The sequence below is a fragment of the Miscanthus floridulus genome, chromosome 2 (genome assembly GCF_019320115.1).
Source record: "Miscanthus floridulus cultivar M001 chromosome 2, ASM1932011v1, whole genome shotgun sequence".
NCBI classification, from domain to species: domain Eukaryota; kingdom Viridiplantae; phylum Streptophyta; class Magnoliopsida; order Poales; family Poaceae; genus Miscanthus; species Miscanthus floridulus.
The window spans coordinates 143,056,981-143,074,671 of record NC_089581.1 but is presented as its reverse complement, the minus strand read 5'-3'; the positions used below and the strand labels follow the sequence as shown (position 1 = coordinate 143,074,671).

The 17,691-nt window shown below is 44.1% G+C and overlaps 2 protein-coding genes across 5 annotated transcripts; both read right to left on the bottom strand.

Annotated features, from left to right (window-relative positions):
• Positions 1 to 942: 942 nt before the first annotated feature.
• On the bottom strand, positions 943 to 9,013 carry LOC136531582 (UDP-glucose 4-epimerase 1-like). Of its 4 annotated transcripts, none has more exons than XR_010778062.1 (5): positions 8,573 to 9,013; positions 1,995 to 2,532; positions 1,791 to 1,873; positions 1,616 to 1,707; positions 943 to 1,524 (listed from the first exon to the last, which is right to left on the bottom strand). XR_010778062.1 is itself a non-coding variant. In XM_066524249.1 (5 exons), exons 2-5 carry the CDS (start codon positions 2,023 to 2,025, stop codon positions 1,479 to 1,481), a joined length of 252 nt encoding a protein of 83 aa, XP_066380346.1. In that variant the 5' UTR covers positions 2,026 to 2,079; positions 8,573 to 9,012; the 3' UTR covers positions 1,044 to 1,478. The 4 variants fall into 4 exon arrangements, 3 of the variants coding, with proteins under 3 accessions (XP_066380346.1, XP_066380337.1, XP_066380330.1); XM_066524249.1 differs by having other exon boundaries at positions 1,044 to 1,524; positions 1,995 to 2,079; positions 8,573 to 9,012; XM_066524240.1 differs by having other exon boundaries at positions 1,046 to 1,524; positions 1,995 to 2,079; positions 2,399 to 9,011.
• A 1,889-nt stretch (positions 9,014 to 10,902) lies between these two features.
• Positions 10,903 to 16,399, bottom strand: LOC136531571 (UDP-glucose 4-epimerase 1-like). The gene is made up of 9 exons (XM_066524223.1): positions 16,065 to 16,399; positions 14,282 to 14,331; positions 13,071 to 13,206; positions 12,300 to 12,401; positions 11,973 to 12,200; positions 11,779 to 11,863; positions 11,575 to 11,657; positions 11,401 to 11,492; positions 10,903 to 11,286 (listed from the first exon to the last, which is right to left on the bottom strand). The coding sequence occupies exons 1-9, from the start codon at positions 16,257 to 16,259 to the stop codon at positions 11,190 to 11,192; spliced, it is 1,068 nt and encodes a 355-aa protein (XP_066380320.1). The 5' UTR covers positions 16,260 to 16,399; the 3' UTR covers positions 10,903 to 11,189.
• Between the last annotated feature and the right edge of the window lie 1,292 nt (positions 16,400 to 17,691).

Below are 17,691 nucleotides of genomic sequence, written 5' to 3'. Positions count from 1 at the left end.
AGACCTTCCAATCCAGTATGCTCGTTAAAAGTTGGGTTGGAGAAGATACTGTGGAAATCGATGACGGGGTGCAGAGTATGGCCCTGTTCGCTTCGCTAAAAAAATAAACCAAAACATTGTTTTAGCTGAAAAAAAGAAGCTGAAAAATACGGATTATAAGGAAGCGAACAGGACCTATGCAAGTTTGGTGCGAGATGTCTATGCAGGTGAGATCAGTATCTCAGCAAAAAAGAACGGCAGCCATCTTGATGTACTCGGCATGGGATATCTAAAAAGAACGCAACCAGAAAACTTTTGAGGGTCAACGCGAACACCGGCCCAGATGTTGGAGCTGATCAAGGAAGAGCTGGGAATTTTAAGTAGAGCAACAGGGAAACTAGATTTGCCTTCACGAGTCACTTTTTGTGTTCGAGTGAACATCGGAACGCAAGCCTTATATGCCCTAAACTGACTTTGCTTCCTTCTTATAATAATAAAAAAAAATGCAAGCGAAGAATCAGCTAGTGTTTTAGGACTAAAATCCAAAGTCCACTGGCAAGGCATTAGTGGAGGAAACTTTTGCGAATTAGCGTGCACAGAGCAATTCTACTGGTAAACTTAAATTAAACAAGGAGAGCAGGTACAAGTACAAGTGCAGCCACCAAAATCAAGAAACAAAGAAAGAAAAAGAAAAAAATAAGAGAAAAAGAAAATTTTGCACAAGAGGCTGAAGCCATAACTCGAACAAAGGGAGATCGACTAAACTTCTTTTGACCCTACACGGACAATTCTTTGAAAGGAGTTGCTTGGATTCAAGCAAGTTGGCAGGCTTCCTTCTGAAGATGAGTTTATTTCTAGCTGACCAAACTGCCCAACAGATTAGAACTATCACATTCATGACGAAGCGAGAGCCTAGCTGATCTGTGGCTGTATCAACTGCCTGCTGCGCATCACAACCGTATTTAAGGCTTATCACCAGGAGATACCAACAGTTTTTGGCAAACCTGCACTCTGAGTTGAGCAATCATGCAGAATCAAAGCGATCATGCAAAGAATCAGAGCGCACGACAGCACGAGTAGGTCTCATCAACCAATCCAAGTAAGTATCGTATCATATTATCAGACAATCACAGTGTATGCATGTATATTTATGTCTATATCTATAATTAGGTAGTATGGAGTTTATTCTTTTTCTAGCAATCAACCATGGAATAATATCAGACTGGCCTAATAATCAACAGTAATGTTAAAAAAAAACAAAATGTATGATGAGATGGAACCCCCAACTCCTCCCTCTATGTACATGAAGAAACGAGGCCCATCGCAGCATCCCATAATAATTAGATGACTGACTATACATATGATGAGTTATTAATTATGGTGGTATAGGCTACCGCGGCTCAGTTTGCTGCTTGCTACTACTGCAAGATGAATGGATGGGTGATTCATTTGCTGTCGCCTGATCCAGCATAGCCGTATCCGTATGGGTTCTTGCTTGCTCAATTCCACAGATCTCTGCACATCTCCTCGATCCTGTACTTTGCCCTGCAAGTTTTCATATTGTTTTCGTTAAAGATTGGGAGATACATCGACCAGCACCAGCAGCATATAAAGCACAACTAGCAAGCATACTTACTTCCATTTGAGCTCTTTCTCTGCCTTGGCAGTAGTGGCATTGACGATCTCTGCGTCTCCAGGTCTTCGCACAGTAAGCACCAAAGGGATTTTCTGTACAGAATCAGACAATCAGTTGGATGAACAAAACACCATATGTTGGCGAACATATATGCATGCACTATGGTTCAAGTTACCTTGCCAGAAACCTTCTCGAATGCTGCCACCATTTCCAACACCGATGCCCCCTTTCCTGTCCCCAGGTTGTATACTTCATGCCCTACTTGCATTACAACCAACCAATAGATGAGCATCGCATCATTAGCCAGCTTTAGCTGATTGCTTGAATATACAACAGCTGAGTTGTCCATGAAGTTTAGAATCAATAATTGGTAATCAACCTAGTTTGATGGATTCTTCATAGAGCTTCATCAGGGCTGCTATGTGGCCATCAGCCAGGTCAACAACATGGATGTAATCACACACCTGGCAGTTTTTTTAACAGCAAAATATATATCAGTAATGAGCTGAGTTTCTAGACTACATAACAGAATGAACATGGACCAAACTATTCAAAAACCCTCCATAAATCACATCACCCCCTGACCCTGCTCCGAATGTTCACACTGAACACATATTAGAACAACATATTATTAGATAATAGATTAGATATGGTTCTGGATTGTTTCAGAAATATATCTTCTAGAACTTTTAGCTAGATAGAGAGCACATCTCATGGAGGCAAAACTCAGCAGCTCAGATCAATTAGCAAACCAAGAGAGGAGCGACTATCTGGGATGGTTACCTGAGAAGGATGGTGATGGTCACCAAAGAAGGATGCAAGGCGACAATTTCATGAGAGCTCGTGTGGTTCAATCAGTGGGAGGAGCAACAAGCAGCAGCGGTCAGAGGGCGAGGTTCTGATAAGTTGACCTTGTGCTGTTTCACATGTTGAATGATTATATCCCCAATAAAGTATAGTATTGACTCCTAACTACCCTTAGCTTTTTGCGGCCAAACTTATGAGCCATGACCTAAACATGCAGGCTATGTTGCGCATGATAAAAAATAGCCTGTTCCCATGTGAACTGCACACACATCGAGAAGTTTTCACACACATGACCAAAAAGTACAGCCACACTCATGATAGTAATTTAGTATGTCTATCCATTTGTTTGATCAACCAAGATTCATCAAGGTCATGGTGCACAATTAGGATTTAGGACCATTAACGCCAAGGTTGGCTGCCCAGGTCAGGAATCTTAAAAAAAAGGGTGTACCCAGTGCAGAGAGCTCCCGCTCTGTGCGGGGTCTAGGGAAGGGTGTCAGTGGCAAGCCTTACCCTCGCCTGTGCAATGCGAGGAGACCGCGACTCGAACCTGGGACCTTCCGGTCACAGGCGGTAAGACTCTACCGCTTGCACCAGGCCCGCCCTTCAGGTCAGGAATCTTAGATGTCATCAAATCCAGGTTGACATGTTGGTCCCATTAGTAATATAATCCTGGTCCCAAGTTGAAATCACTAGAAAAGGCAGGATACCATGAAGGAAAGAGTCATAAACATAAGCATGAGAATCATAACCAAAAGTATGACAGAACAGAATACTTGTCGCAGCACCATGTCACTTTGAATGCTCAGATTTGCCCCAGTATCAACACAATACTTGTAGAAGCACCATGTACTCCCTCCCTCTCTAAATGAACTAAGTAGTAACGTTCATTCAAATATATACAATATACTACACCACCCCCACAGCTGTAATGGCAACAATTAGTTGCAAACTGGATACTTGTTATGGTCAAACCCATCCTAGTTTGGCAGCATTTTGAGCAAAATAATAAAGCAAACAATTCACGATGTTGCAAAGTAATAGCTCTATAGGGTTGGGGCGTCTAATCATCAGACACTGAAGAACAGTACCAAACAAGAAAGAAAGGTAAATAGACAGGCGACAAAAAAAACACCAGAAAAAACAAAGAAATGTATAGGAACTACCAAAATGGATCAATGCTGCACCCTGCACGGCTATAATAGTTGCAATGGTCTCCTAAGTTCAAACTCATCCAGCTTCAACTGGAGGAGTACATGATCTCAACATCTCATGAAATTACTGCAATATATTCTGGGATGAACAAAGTTAACCAAAACTATCCGTCATGCAAACCAAGGACAATGCAAACACTGATAGCAGAATCAATGGCAAAAATTAGGAAACATTTCAACCAACAAATCAACAAAATTCAAATGTGAATACATAGCGTTAAGACAAACGCAACAAAAGGGAAAAAAAGGATCTTTTTTAATACACATGTTAGATAACAAAACATGAAAAACGTCCTTTTATAGTCCTTTTTTTTGGGGGGTGGGTGGGGGTGGGGTGGGGGGGCTCAGCTTCGCCTTTGCTCATTCATTCAACCATATCCTCATCATCTCTGATCACCAGATCAACTTGTTCTGACAAGTCAACCTGCCCTGGTTATCACCCATGAGGAATGGCATGACCATCCAGGGACAAAGCCACTACCGTTAGAACATAATTGAAAAGGCTTCCAAGAGAAAGAAGAGGATTCCAGTTTGGTTCCAATAGAAGCCTTGATTGCTCAAAGGCGCTTATGTCAACCATGGTTGTTGATCATTGCCCGAGATGACAATAATTTTAATTTTTTTCATTCTTGAGGAGCACTTTGGTAGGAACTTGATGGAACTAACTTGGAATATTATTAGTCCCACTAACAATGACCCAGGTCCCAGGTTCAAATCCAGCACGAAGGCAAGTGAAGAACAACCCCTAGAACAAACAGAATAGAAGATCCCAGGGACCAGCTCAGAAGATGCTAGAGTGCAGAAGTTCTCTAATGGAAAGTTCAATCATCATAGCCACTGAAGAGTAGTACAAAACAAAAAAGGAAGTCATAACTCACAAGGCATCATGATATAAACCATAAAAAATATTTTGTATAGGTAAACACCAGAAAAAAGTGAAACATGTCCCACATGTTTGCAGAAAGAATTGTGGGAGAGGAGACAAGAGGATGTAGTTTCAGGCCTGTTTGGAACGCAGATTTCCCCATATGTTCTCCAAACCACCACGCTGGCAGCCCAATCCACCAACCATAGCCTAAATGAACCCCCAACTCAATTTCCACCCCCTTGCTGCTGCCATTGACCCACTGGCGGCTGCTCAAGAGTCTCCATGCCAATGTGTCATGACACAGAAAAGGAGGCCCTAGAGAAGTGGATGTCCCAGGTGGCTGTTGGCTAGGTGGATGGACCAGTACCAACAGACAACAGTGCAGCTGTCATCACCACCATCAGCACCAGACTAGAACCCATTCCTAGTGGCCTTTTTGGCAGAGCTCCACCACTGAAAAAGTGAATCTAGATCTCAGATTCACCATGGAGCAGCTCCACCATGGATCTAAATGGTAAACAGTCGGTCACTTGTCATTTAGCCATTATTTGGGCTAAACAGCCACTTAAACAGACAAAACTGCCGTCTAAATGGGATAAACTGTCGATTAAACGGACACGGCATACTACCGTGTAGCATTTAAACTGTATGTAAACAGGCTAAACATCCATTTAAACGAACAGTGGAAAATTCGCACGTGTGCATACACACAAGGGAGGGAGCGAGGTCGGGGTAGGGGGGCAAAGGAGGATATAAAATTACAAATCAAACAATAAAAAAAACATCGATCGCAGGCCAGATCCCAGATCGCCTAATCAAACCCCAACCAGAAGCCACAGCAAACCCACTCCATGGTTCCCAAGCATCCCCATCTGCTCAGCTTCATAAAAGGCAACATGATGGAGCAGGAAGGATGGCACCAGGAAGTACAGGTCCAACAGGGACCAGTAATCCTAGACTGCTTGCATTAGGGCCTCTTCGAAATGTAGGAATTTCACAGGAATCTAACAGTAATTTCAGGCCTGTTTTGGAATGCAGGACTTTTTTGCTGAATCCTACATTTCTCCTATGAAAAAGAACTGATTTCTGCGATATTCCTGTATTCCCCTATCAAATTCCGATGTTCCAAAGGGACCCACAAATGAATCAGTTCAAATTCACATGAAAAAGCAAAGGATTCAGGGGAAAAAACGCATCCCAAAGGGGCCCATAGCAGGGCACCGCACAACACTCTAATAGACAACCAGATTAAATCTTAGAACAAGGAAATCATTATTCTTTTTTGATGCTGCTGCTGGCTGCTGCCACGTGGTAAGACAACTTCAATTTCAACATCAACATGCTCCTAATGCCAAGTTCTTACATCAGCTTGTAAGCAAATTTTCTTCATTGGAAAACTTTGAAGCGGAGAATAGTTGCAAAGACGGAAAGAGAAAAAAAAACAGGGCTCAGCATCACCTTTGCTCAATCATAGAAACCAAGCCCTACCTTCTCTTGCTGCACAAATTACCATCCTAATGTAAGTGGCACTGCGCTGGTTGTCAGTTGTCACACATATCCAAATGACCGTCCTAGGCAGAACCACAAACAAAAAGGGATGATTAAATGTGCTTCAAGAGGGGAGAGAGTCAGCTCTAATTAGATACTCGCAGCAGCTTCGATTGCTCAATGGCAAGCAATCAGAAAAGACAGGCATCATCGCCCTTCATCAGCACTCGATTCACAGCTTCAGGCCCATTTCCATGTCTAGCATGGTCACTTGCAATGGCCACTGGGTGCTTACACCCAAGACAGAAAACCACCTCTTTATATCTCATCATCACATATCCTGATCCCATTCACACTGCCTCTCCAAATGCCACCAAGATTGGCCAATCGAGACGCACGCGTATATTTCCGTGCGATTGGATCGATTTACCCGAGTGCGTAAAGATTGGGAGTTGAGATATGGAGTTGCTGGAGAGCAGTTTTTTTTCAATCTAGCCACAAATCAAGATTCGGAGTGGGTTTTGGGAACTCTAGGAGATGCTCTTAGCAGGCATAATAATACATGTATAGACTTGTAATTAGATCAGATCCGAATACAAATAGCTTAAGTTAGAGAGAGAGAGAGACCTGGATGCTCGTCGCCGGCAAATTGCCCGGTTAAGACCTGGCGAAGGGTCCAATGAAGACCGGAGCAGAGACAGACAGACAGACAAACACTGAGCGCACACACACACAGACAGACACAGAGAGAGAGAGCACGCTGGGGTGAACTGGAGAAGAAAAGGCACAGATGAACGGGAACATCCAGAGCACAGCACAGGCACCAGCAAGGGAAGGAGATCACTACTTGCGCCGCCGCCGCTGTTTCTATGCATGGTCTATCCATCCATCCATCTATCCATCCATCAGGAGTTGGGGAAGGGCTGCTGCTGCTGGCTGCTCAACATGCCCCTAATGCCAAGTTCTGACATCAGCATGTAAGCAAATTTTCTTGATTGGAAAACTTTGAAACGGAGAATAGTTGCAAAGGGCGGAAAGAGGAAAAAAAAAGAGGGCTCAGCATCACCTTTGCTCAATCATAAAAACCAAGCCCTACCTTCTCTTGCTGCACAATTTACCATCCTAATGTAAGTGCCACTGCGCTGGTTGTCACACATATCCAAATGACCTTCCTAGGCAGAACCACAAACAAAAAGGGATGATTAAATGTGCTTCAAGAGGGGAGAGGGTCAGCTCTAATTAGATACTCGCAGCAGCTTTGATTGCTCAACGGCATGCAATCCGAAAAGGTAGGCATCATCGCCCTTCATCAGCACTCGATTCACAGGTTCAGGCCCATTTCCATGTCTAGCACCATCACCCAAAGTAAATTTCACTTGCAATGGCCACAGGGTGCTTACACCCAAGCCACAAAACCACCTCTTTGTACCTCATCATCACATATCCTGATTCCATTCACACTGCCTATCCAAATGACAGTATGCCACCATGATTGGCCGATCGAGACGCGATCGTATATTTCCATGCGATTGGATCGATTTATCCAAAAAATCAAGATTGGGAGTGGGTTTTGGAAACTCTTCGAGATGCTCTTAGTAGGCATAATACATGTATACACTTGTAATTAGATCAGATCCGCGCTGGAAATCGACGGCCTGGGTGAGGTGCCTGGGCAAGGCATGATTCCCAGTCTTCAAAGCAAACAGACCCACGCACAGACAGGAATAGGGGAGGCGTGAGTGACAAAGTTTGGCTTGGGCGCCTGTAAATCCCGAAAGCTTTTGTACAACTAGTGAGCCTCTAAATTCAGAACGGAGTGAGTAGCTTAAGTTAGGGTTTGGGTGCTCAGCTTCACACAGCAGGAAGGGAAGAGAAGGGGTTGGCACACCTGGCGGGTGCTCGTCGCTAGGGATGGAAACGGATCGGATTCCGCATGGAATCGGATCAAGATGTCACCTTTTACCACATTTCAATTCAGATTCACCACTGGCCCACTGCGAATGTCGCTAGAGAGAGAGAGAGAGAGAGCGCACGCGAGGTGAACTGGAGATGAAAAGGCAGGCATGAACGGGGACATCGAGAGCACAGCACAGCACAGGCAACAGCAGGTGAAGGAGATCACCACTGCGGCCCCGCCGCTGTTTCTATGCACGGTCCATCCATCCATCCATCCATCTATCCATCCATCAGGAGTAGCGAATGAGGGCAGCCCCAGCAGACCAAACCCGACTCGTAAGCCGCGTCAGGCACCACCGCACGGTTCCCAGCCCCGCCAGGGAATGGAACGGCGGCGAGGCGGCACCGTAGTGACGGCGGTGTGAAGCGACGGCCGAAACGGAGAATGGTCCGTGCACAGCCGATCTAGGGTTTGGGTCCAGGGGATGTGCAAACTTTTTTAGTCGCTCATATGGAATTTCGAGCTTTTATAATGGCACACAAGGAAAAGACTCAAGAATACTCGCTCCAGTTCCAAATTATAAGTCGTTCTGCCTTTTGGCACGATGACGGCGAGCACGAGGAGAGGCGACTGGCGAGGAGCCGAGGAGGAGAAGGACGAGCAGGAGGAGGCAGAGAGCATACCAAAACAAAACATCCGCGACCAAATGCTCGAAAGAAAACCCATCAATGGCGGCTCAGATCCCGCGTCGCCCGACCATGCCCGCGACCAGAACCCGCCGCGGACCCCGCCCCCACGGTCCCCAACCCCAGCCCCCGCCGCCCGCAATCCGACGCGGAGCGGCGCGGATCCGAGGACGGCCGCCGCTCGGGAGCCGGCCCGGCGCCAACCGCGGCGCCCTTCCTCATCGCCGCCGACTTTGTGCCCAGGGCTGTGGGTTTCAGTGGTGTGGTCACGGGCCGCCGCGAGTGGGAAGAAGCGGCACGAACGGCAGGTTTGGAGAGAGTGTCCTCAGAGGTCTCGTCTCGCATGCGCCACCGCCGCCGCCGCTGTCCACACGCGGTGGCCTCACACTTAAACTAACGACTAACGAGTGAGCGAGTAATCTGGTCGGAGACGGCGAGGTTTTATGCGGGGTTGGGGTCTGGGGACTTGGGAGGATGGAGGAGGAGGAGGTGACGGACTGCGGAGGCGGGGCCCACTTGCACGCGTCCGCTGCCTGCGCCCGTGACGTGAGGCGTGCTCCGCGAGGCCCAGCACCGCTCATGGTCTAGCAGCAGTGGACCTTATCTCGGCCCAAATGCAACGAGCTTCCTGGTTCTAGTTCAATGGACCCATGCCATAGATGCTACGGAATTTGGACAATAAAAGCATGTGCATTTGTTTTTTTATACGGAATTTGAAGAAAAAAATAACACTTCACTCATGTCTGCAACAACACACTCTAATAGCTGAGCATTTGCCATTCCGAGATGATAGCAAGAGAGCGTGCATGTGCTTGCTCCAAAGTTGATGGGCCAGAGCTGCCAGCACTCAGCATCTCTCTACAGTACTCCCTAGGCCATGGCCCATCATCCCCTGCAGTAAGTCAATGCAGGCTAACACTCGCCCTGTTTGGTTGAGCTGTGGCTGTGGGAAAAAGCTGCTGTGGGCTGTGAGTTATGAAAAAGCTGTTGTGGACCGTGAGCTGTAGAAAAGCTGAAAGCTGTTTGGTTAAACAAGTATAAAATATACCTTTTATCTTTATTTCTCTTGAAACAACTATGGAAGAGCTTTTTATTCTACCAATTTCGAAAAGCAGAAAGCCAAAAGCCAAAAGCAGGGTCAAACCAGCTTTCAAAAATGAACTACGGAAAAGCAGCTGCTTCTGAAAAAACACCCTCCAAAAACAGCCCCTTTGGTTGGGCTTTTGGCTTTTGTGGCCAAAAGCCAAAGCCAAAAGCCCAACCAAACAGGGCCTTAGTGATGGTATACAAATAAAGTGATCCACGTAGACTAGGAAAATGTTAAGACTACTATTAACACAATGCAAACTATCACTACTTATGGTTTGTAAAGAAACTTTTTTCTTTCATCATGCATTACCTTTATTTCCTCTCCCTCTTCTTTTTTAATATGGATCACATTCTCTCTTCCCAAGCACATATGGCTTCTGTCAGCCACTATGACAAGTATAGAGCACCTTTTTTTTTATCCGATCCTATATGGCACTTGGGGCTACAAGTAAAAGCATGACATTGGGGAAAGCCTCACGCAGAGGCATATCTCGTGTTTGGAACAATGACATTTTCAATTGGTGAAGAAGAGTCTAATAGTAGAATTGAACAAAAAAAAGTAGGATCTGAAATACAAACGAAGAATATGCTACTGTTTTAGGACCGAAATCCAAAGCCCACTAATAAGGCAAGTCTTAATATAGGTTTACGAGAGTTTTACGAGCATTAAATAAGATGACGTGACATAGTATCGATGAAGAGAGATACATGATAAAAGTTCCGTGAAATGAAATGAGTTTTTTTTTTAGGAAAGATGAACTCAAATAAATCTCAAATGAAATGAGTTTTATTTGAGATGAAACTTATCTATTACACTGTTTCCAACACACGGGAATGATGAGATGAAACTGCCACTTAGTGGAGAAACATTTGCGAATTAGGGTTTCAGATGTTCGTTTCTATTCCAAGGATGGAGTTAGGCGAGTATTCTTGAGTCTTAATATAGGTTTAGGAGAGTTTCACGATCCTTCACTTGTTCGGCTGCACTTTAAGCCGGTTTGTTCGGCTTATTTTTCCAGCTGGAGCAGTGTTTTTCTTACAACATTCTAGTATAAATAGTGTTTTCAAGTATGAACAGTTTTTTAATCCAAGCCGAACACTCCATAGTCTTGTTTTACAGTAGCTCTGAGCTGAGCGATCATGCAGAACCAGAGCGCACCACAGCACGTGTAGGTCTCATCAACCGATCAAGTCAACAGTCTAGTATCATAAATTAAGACAGTCACGGTGTATATATCTATAATAATTAGGTATGCCTGGAGTTTATTCCTTTTCTAGCAACCAACCATGGAGTTATATCAGGCTGGCCTAATAATCGTACAGGAATGATAAAAAAAGAATAACAAGATGGATAGATGAGATGGAACCCCCTACTCCTCCCTCTATACATTGAAGAAAAGAGGCCCATCGCAGCATCCCCTAATTAGATGACTATTACATATGATGAGTTATTAATTATGGTAGTATAGGCTGCTGCTGCTCAATTTGCTGCTTGCTACTACTGCAGGATGGATGCATGGGTGAGTCATTTGCCGTTGTCGCTTGATCCAGCATAGCCGTATGGGTTTTTGCTTGCCCAATTCCACAGATCTCTGCACATCTCCTCGATCCCGTACTTTGCCCTGCAAGTTTTCATATTGTTTTCGTTATAAATAAGGATTGGATCGGGAGAATGTCACGCGGAATCCGTCAAACTGCACCAGCAGCATACAAGCCATAGCTAACAGCATACTTACTTCCATTTGAGCTCTTTCTCTGCCTTGGCAGTTGCGGCATAGACGATCTCTGCGTCTCCAGGTCTTCGCCCGGCAAACACCAGAGGGATTTTCTGTACAGAATTCAGCCAGTCAGAATCAGTTGGCAAAGATATATGCGTGCATGATGGTTAAAGTAAGTGAAGTTAATTTTACCTTCGCAGAAACCTTCTCGAATGCAGCCACCATTTCCAACACCGATGTCCCCTTCCCTGTCCCCAGGTTGTATACTTCACACCCTACATGCATTACAACCAAACAATAGATGAGCATCGCATCATTAGCCAGCTTCAGCTGATTGCTTGAATATACGACAGCTGAGTTGTCCACGAAGTTTAGAATCAACAATAGGCAACCAACCTATTTTGTCGGAGTCTTCATAGAGCTTCCTCAGGGCTGCTATATGGCCATCAGCCAGGTCAACAACATGGATGTAATCACGCACCTAGCAGTTTTTTTAGAAGTAACATATAGATCAGTAACGACCTGAGTTTCTGGACTGGACTACCTACCATTAGACAATAACAGAGCAGCACAAGCAATAGAGTACGTACCCCAGTTCCATCCTTTGTGTTGTAGTCTGTTCCATATACTGTGAGGTGAGGTAACCTCCCAACAGCGACTTGCTGAACATAGGGCATCAGGTTGTTTGGGACACCGCAGGGATCTTCACCGATGTATCCGCTTGGATGAGCACCAACAGGATTGAAGTACCTGAGCAGTATGATCTTCCAATCAGGGTCCGAACGGTGAACATCGCGGCAGATGTCTTCGATCACAAGCTGCAGCACGGTATATCATACATTTTATGTAATTTATAGATGATCATTGAACAAAAGGCAGTATTGGACCAAGAAACTTTTATAAGAAAAAAAAGGAACCTTGGTCCGCCCATAGGGATTGGTGGCGCAAAGCGGGAATTCTTCGGTGCATGGCACTTCCTTGGGCCACCCATAGACAGTTGCAGATGATGAAAACACCAGCTGTAATGACAAGGAAACATGTTCAGTTAGCTTTCCAGACACACTGATGGTGATGCATACGTTACTCGGGCTCCTGCTGTATTAATGCGAGATAATGGATTCTAAGCTGAAATGAGTGCTGAGGTACTATATTAAACAAGAATGCATGGATGGCCGAGGATGGTCATTTTTCAGTTCCTAGCCCGTACCGTACCAGAATAAATCGCCTTGTTCGCTGATGCTGAAATTTGGCTTATGCTGAAATGTTGTGAGAGAAAAACACTGTTCCATGGCGGTTGAAAAAGTAGTTCTGAATAAGCTCAAGCGATCACCACAGCAAGCTGGGACTACTGAACAGAAAACTCTAGACGGATGGATGGCCGAGACACAAGCAGCAGAATCTGGAACCATCGCATTGAAGATTTTGTCACGGACAGCATGCATGGCACCTCCGTGACACAAATTTACAAGTTGGCTGGCAGACAACGAAAAAGGGACAGTGGCACCTGGTCCAGAAGCAAACTAGGACACCGGTATCCTGTGAGCCCCAGCTGGGGGCATGCAGATGCGCAATGCAAAGTAGGCGACGCCAACAGAAACAAGTTGTAAAGCAAGCAAACATGAGTGCCCAAACACGCAGGGCCAGAGAAGATGGCTTCGTATGAAAAAAGAGGCATGTATGTCTGTTACCTTCTTGCAGCCATTTGCAGCCATCACCTCGAGAAGAGTGATGGTGCCGATGAGGTTGTTGTCATAGTAAAGCAGGGGCTTGTGCACGCTCTCGCCAACAGCTTTGAGCCCAGCAAAGTGAATGACAGCCTCAAACCTGCAGCCACAGTTCGAAGTGGTCGTGTGTTAGTCAGGAGCAAAGGGAAACTGTCAAATATTTTAGTGACCAACAACAAGCGCCCTGGCGGCGCCGAGAAAGTGAACATCACAGATAGGCAGACAGCTTAGCTAAGGTGAGCTGTGGTAATCAAGATATACATGCAGCACAAGCACTAGAGACAGCTTGCTTTCTAGAAATGCAAGCAAAGCGGCAGATTCGGTGATTAAAACCGAATTAGTAAATTAAAACTAACATCATGCCAATTTCGGCAATAATTCAAGTCAATTAAACTGAATAAAGAAGAGCGGCAGATTCCGGAAACAGCTTGCCAGGAATCAATTCAAGTCAATTGAACTGAATCCAATCATTTGACACCTCTTCAACAAAGTATAGGGCCTCGTTTAGATTGCGAAAAAATTTCAACCCGATGAATAGTACCACTTTCGTCTTATTTGACAAATATTGTCCAATCGTGGACCAACTAGGCTCAAAAGATTCATCTCGTGATTTCCAACTAAAGTGTGTAATTAGTTATTTTTTTTACCTACATTTAATACTCCATGCAAGCGGCTAAAAATTGATGTGATGGAGAGAGAGTGAAAAAACTTGGAATTTGGGATGCATCTAAACAAGGCCTAGGTTATGCATGTCATGGTGATACGGCAGGCAGGTACATCGACAGTTAGTTTGATTGGCAGGCTCCGACAAAGTACAGGTTATGCATGTCATGGTGATAGTATATAATACTACAAACAGCAGAGGTGGTATATGGTACATTGTTATCTGCTACGAATAAATAAAGTAGAGGCGTACTACTGCACATCATTAGTGGTAATTGTTGGCAACCACGACTGGACTCATCATAGCTGCTAAGTACTAGTTTAGTTTGGAGGGTACTTTATTTAGCAGCTGTCGTTGTGTAGTATGCTGCTGGAACATTTGAGAGGCCACCCATAAAATGTATAACAAACAAGGTACTATAAAGTGAAGGTAGATTGAACTGGGTCCCTGCCATGCGATTGGTTCGACCATTTGGGATTCGGAAAGGGAAAGGAATGGCGTTGTTGGTTACCTGTGGGACGAGAAGATTTCCTCCAAAGCGTGCCTGTCGCGAAGGTCAACCTGCAGAGGCAGAAACAGTATTAATTAGAAGGCCAGTTTAAGTTGCTTGCGTAATGCAGGAACAGACACAATAAAAAAGTATGCAGAAACAAACAGATGGGATACGCTACCTCCGTCCTAAAAGAATATATAATTCAATCGCAAAAAAAAGAAAATATAATTCTAGTATAGTATCACGTTTTCGTACTTAAGTAAAAAAATATCTAGGTTTATAATACCAAATAAATATTATTAGATTAATTACGAAATGAATTTTTATAATAAATTAATTTAAAGCCGTCCTAAAAAATATATAATTCTAGCACAGTATCGTGTTTTAGTACTTAAGTAAAAAAGTATCTATATTTATGATATTAAATAAATACAATTAGATTAATTACGAAATGAATTTTCATAATAAATTAATTTAATTTAATGCCATAAATGTGAATATTATTTATAAAAACTTGATCAAACATCGACCACTTTTTATGGCACGCAACCTATAATTGTATTCTTTTCCAAACGGAGGTAGTACATATGTTAGCCTATTCGTTTTGGCTGGATTGGTTTATAAGTCATGGGTGTGAGAGAAAAATACTGTTGGCTGGCTTATAAGCCAAGCCAAGGCTTATAAGTCAGATACATGCTGCCGAACAGGCTGATAGTACAGTGCTCTTTCGATCTGACGAATGAATATGCAGGTGCAGAATAGGCGAGATGGGATGTGTATTAAATTTGGGGTCAATATAATTCGGCGCTAATCACGCACCATTCAACAATGGAACGGAACGGAAATGGATGATTGGAGTTAGGCAGGTCAGGTTCAATTCAGGTTTGGCTGCGCGCACAGGCCGTGGGAGTGGAAGTAGGCTAATGGTTGACCCGACCAACGGATCTCCGCACAGGCACAGAAGCAGAGCAGAAGGAGGCGAGGCCGGCTCGACGACGCGTTCTGTTTTGTTTATCATCATTTATTGAGTGTAGAAGAAAGGAATCGAAGGAAAAGAGATACGAAGCAAGAAAGTTGCTTATGCTGATTTATACGGTTATTTGTTAAAAGAGAAAAAATACTGTACGCTGATAAGCTGGCTTATATGAGCCGCCAAACATGGTCTTTGCCGTCCAGATTGCCACGGGAACCAAAGGAAACGGCGTCGACGCGGTGAAGCAACCATGTTTTCCAGTTCCAGGGTATGGGAATGGAATGCCCCTCTGAAGACTCGCCTTGCTGATACGTGGACAGGATGATGGGCGGTGTACTGGTGTGTGATCATGGACAGCTAGAGCTAGATGGGTACTACTACAACTATAGTAGTTCTAACTTTATAGACTAGACGTAGAAGGAAATGGTCCTTAACCGCCGTGGGAGGGCATGGGCCATGTCAAGCAGGAAAGAAACCTCCCCACAAATCAATACCTGCCCCTTTTTGTCCATTGATTCGTTTGGATTTTAGTAGGAAATAAAATAATGAATGGAAACGAAACAAAAAAAAAACAAGTTAAGTACGACTGAGGAATTTCCGTTACTAGTTTGTGGAAAAGAAAAATGATTAAACAAATAATATAAAATTCCATCATCAGAATCAAACCCCAAAATTTCTATCGAGGCGACGATCCCAACAATGGAACTTCAGCAAGTCAGGAGAGAGAGAAAAAAGGCTAACTAAAATCTCAGTAGGAAGAAATTAAACAAGCGAAACTGGCACTCCGGCAGGTTAGGAAGCAATCAATCACGCGTAGAGTGTGCGCACCTTGTGGAAGACGAGGTTGGCGCCGTTGTGGCCGGCGAGCTCGGCGACGCGGACGAGGGAGACCTCGGACGCGTTGTCGAGGTTGTCGACGACGACGACGCGGAAGCCCTGCTGCAGCAGCTGCAGCACCGTGTGGCTGCCGATGTACCCGGCGCCGCCCGTCACCAGGATGGTCCGGAGCACAGCGGACACCATCGTCCCCCCTTCGGATCGCCCGTCGAGGATGCAAGAGAGAGAGAGAGAGAGGAGAGAACGAGTTGTGTGTGCACTGCCTGCGCCTGCGATCGAGATCGACTAGAACTGCCGTGTTTTTGCTTGGCAAACCGCCCCGGCTCGTCTCCATCTCATATATAGCCGCTCGCCCGGACCTTGAGGGCCTGGGCCGAGGGCCGAGGGCCGCGCGCGAGGATTCGGGAGTCCGCCAAGCCGCGCAGATTTTTCTCCCCGTCGCCCGCGATTTTCCCCCGATTCGATGCGCGCTGCCACGCCAACCCGGGCGATCCCACCCGTCCAAGTGTACGTACGTACATCCACGCTGCCGCATCAAAGTCAGCCATATCATCCCAGCAATTCACCACCACAATCCACCCGTTTGGAAACGGGATTTGCTTCCATATTAATTATTAATAATCATTCATTAATGCTACCACCTACGATACACATGAATAATTTATATCATTATGAGGATTTCATTTTCGCAGCTACTCCCTCCATTTCTTTTTTTACATGTCATATTAGATATGTCTTAAGTCAAATATTATTATATTTGACCATCCATTTAAAAAATCCTTATTGTTTTACAACAATTTTAAAGTATATATTATGGAAGTATATTTTATAGTGAATCTAAAAATATAAATTTGTCATTAACCTATATAATTTTTTTTTAAAAAACTTATTGTCAAAGATATAAATGTTTGACTTAAATCTAGTATAATATGTAAATAAAAAACAAAGGTAGTAACAAATACATATAAATCCACTGTGTAATAACTTGCCAATGCCACCCCTTAATTGCCCCCGTAACACTATTATTTAGCCCTTTTTGGATCTCTATAAGAAAAATAAAAATAAGATGGAAAAATGGTAATGAGATCCAAACATTGGATTCTATAATGAAGTTTTAGAGTTCAACTCTCTATGCAGCCCTTTACGATGGAGATTCTCTCTATACAATGGCAATAGTCATTATATTATATTAATGAGATCCATACTCTATTTCACTATCTACACGACTACAATGAGGTCCAAATATGGCTTTATTCTAGCTAGTATATATATACAACAACAACTAGGCCTTTTTGTTATCCTTGCATTATTTGATAACACCTCCTATTATATAAAATTCATCTCACTTGCTAAATGCACACCCTTACCAATTGAGTGCAGCCATGTATATAGCAACTTACCATTTTGATCGCGAACCATGCATAGTCCAAGTATCACACCTTCACGTACATCTAAAGAAAAACAACTATCCCACCGCACCTATGGGTCAATAATGAGGTACACACGCATGTATCTCTCACTTAATTTTCTAATTTATGGAAATCCAATTCTATTCCCCATGATTAAACGGTAGACTCTCAATTCTCTTATACACAAACATGGCAAGTATTGAATTAAA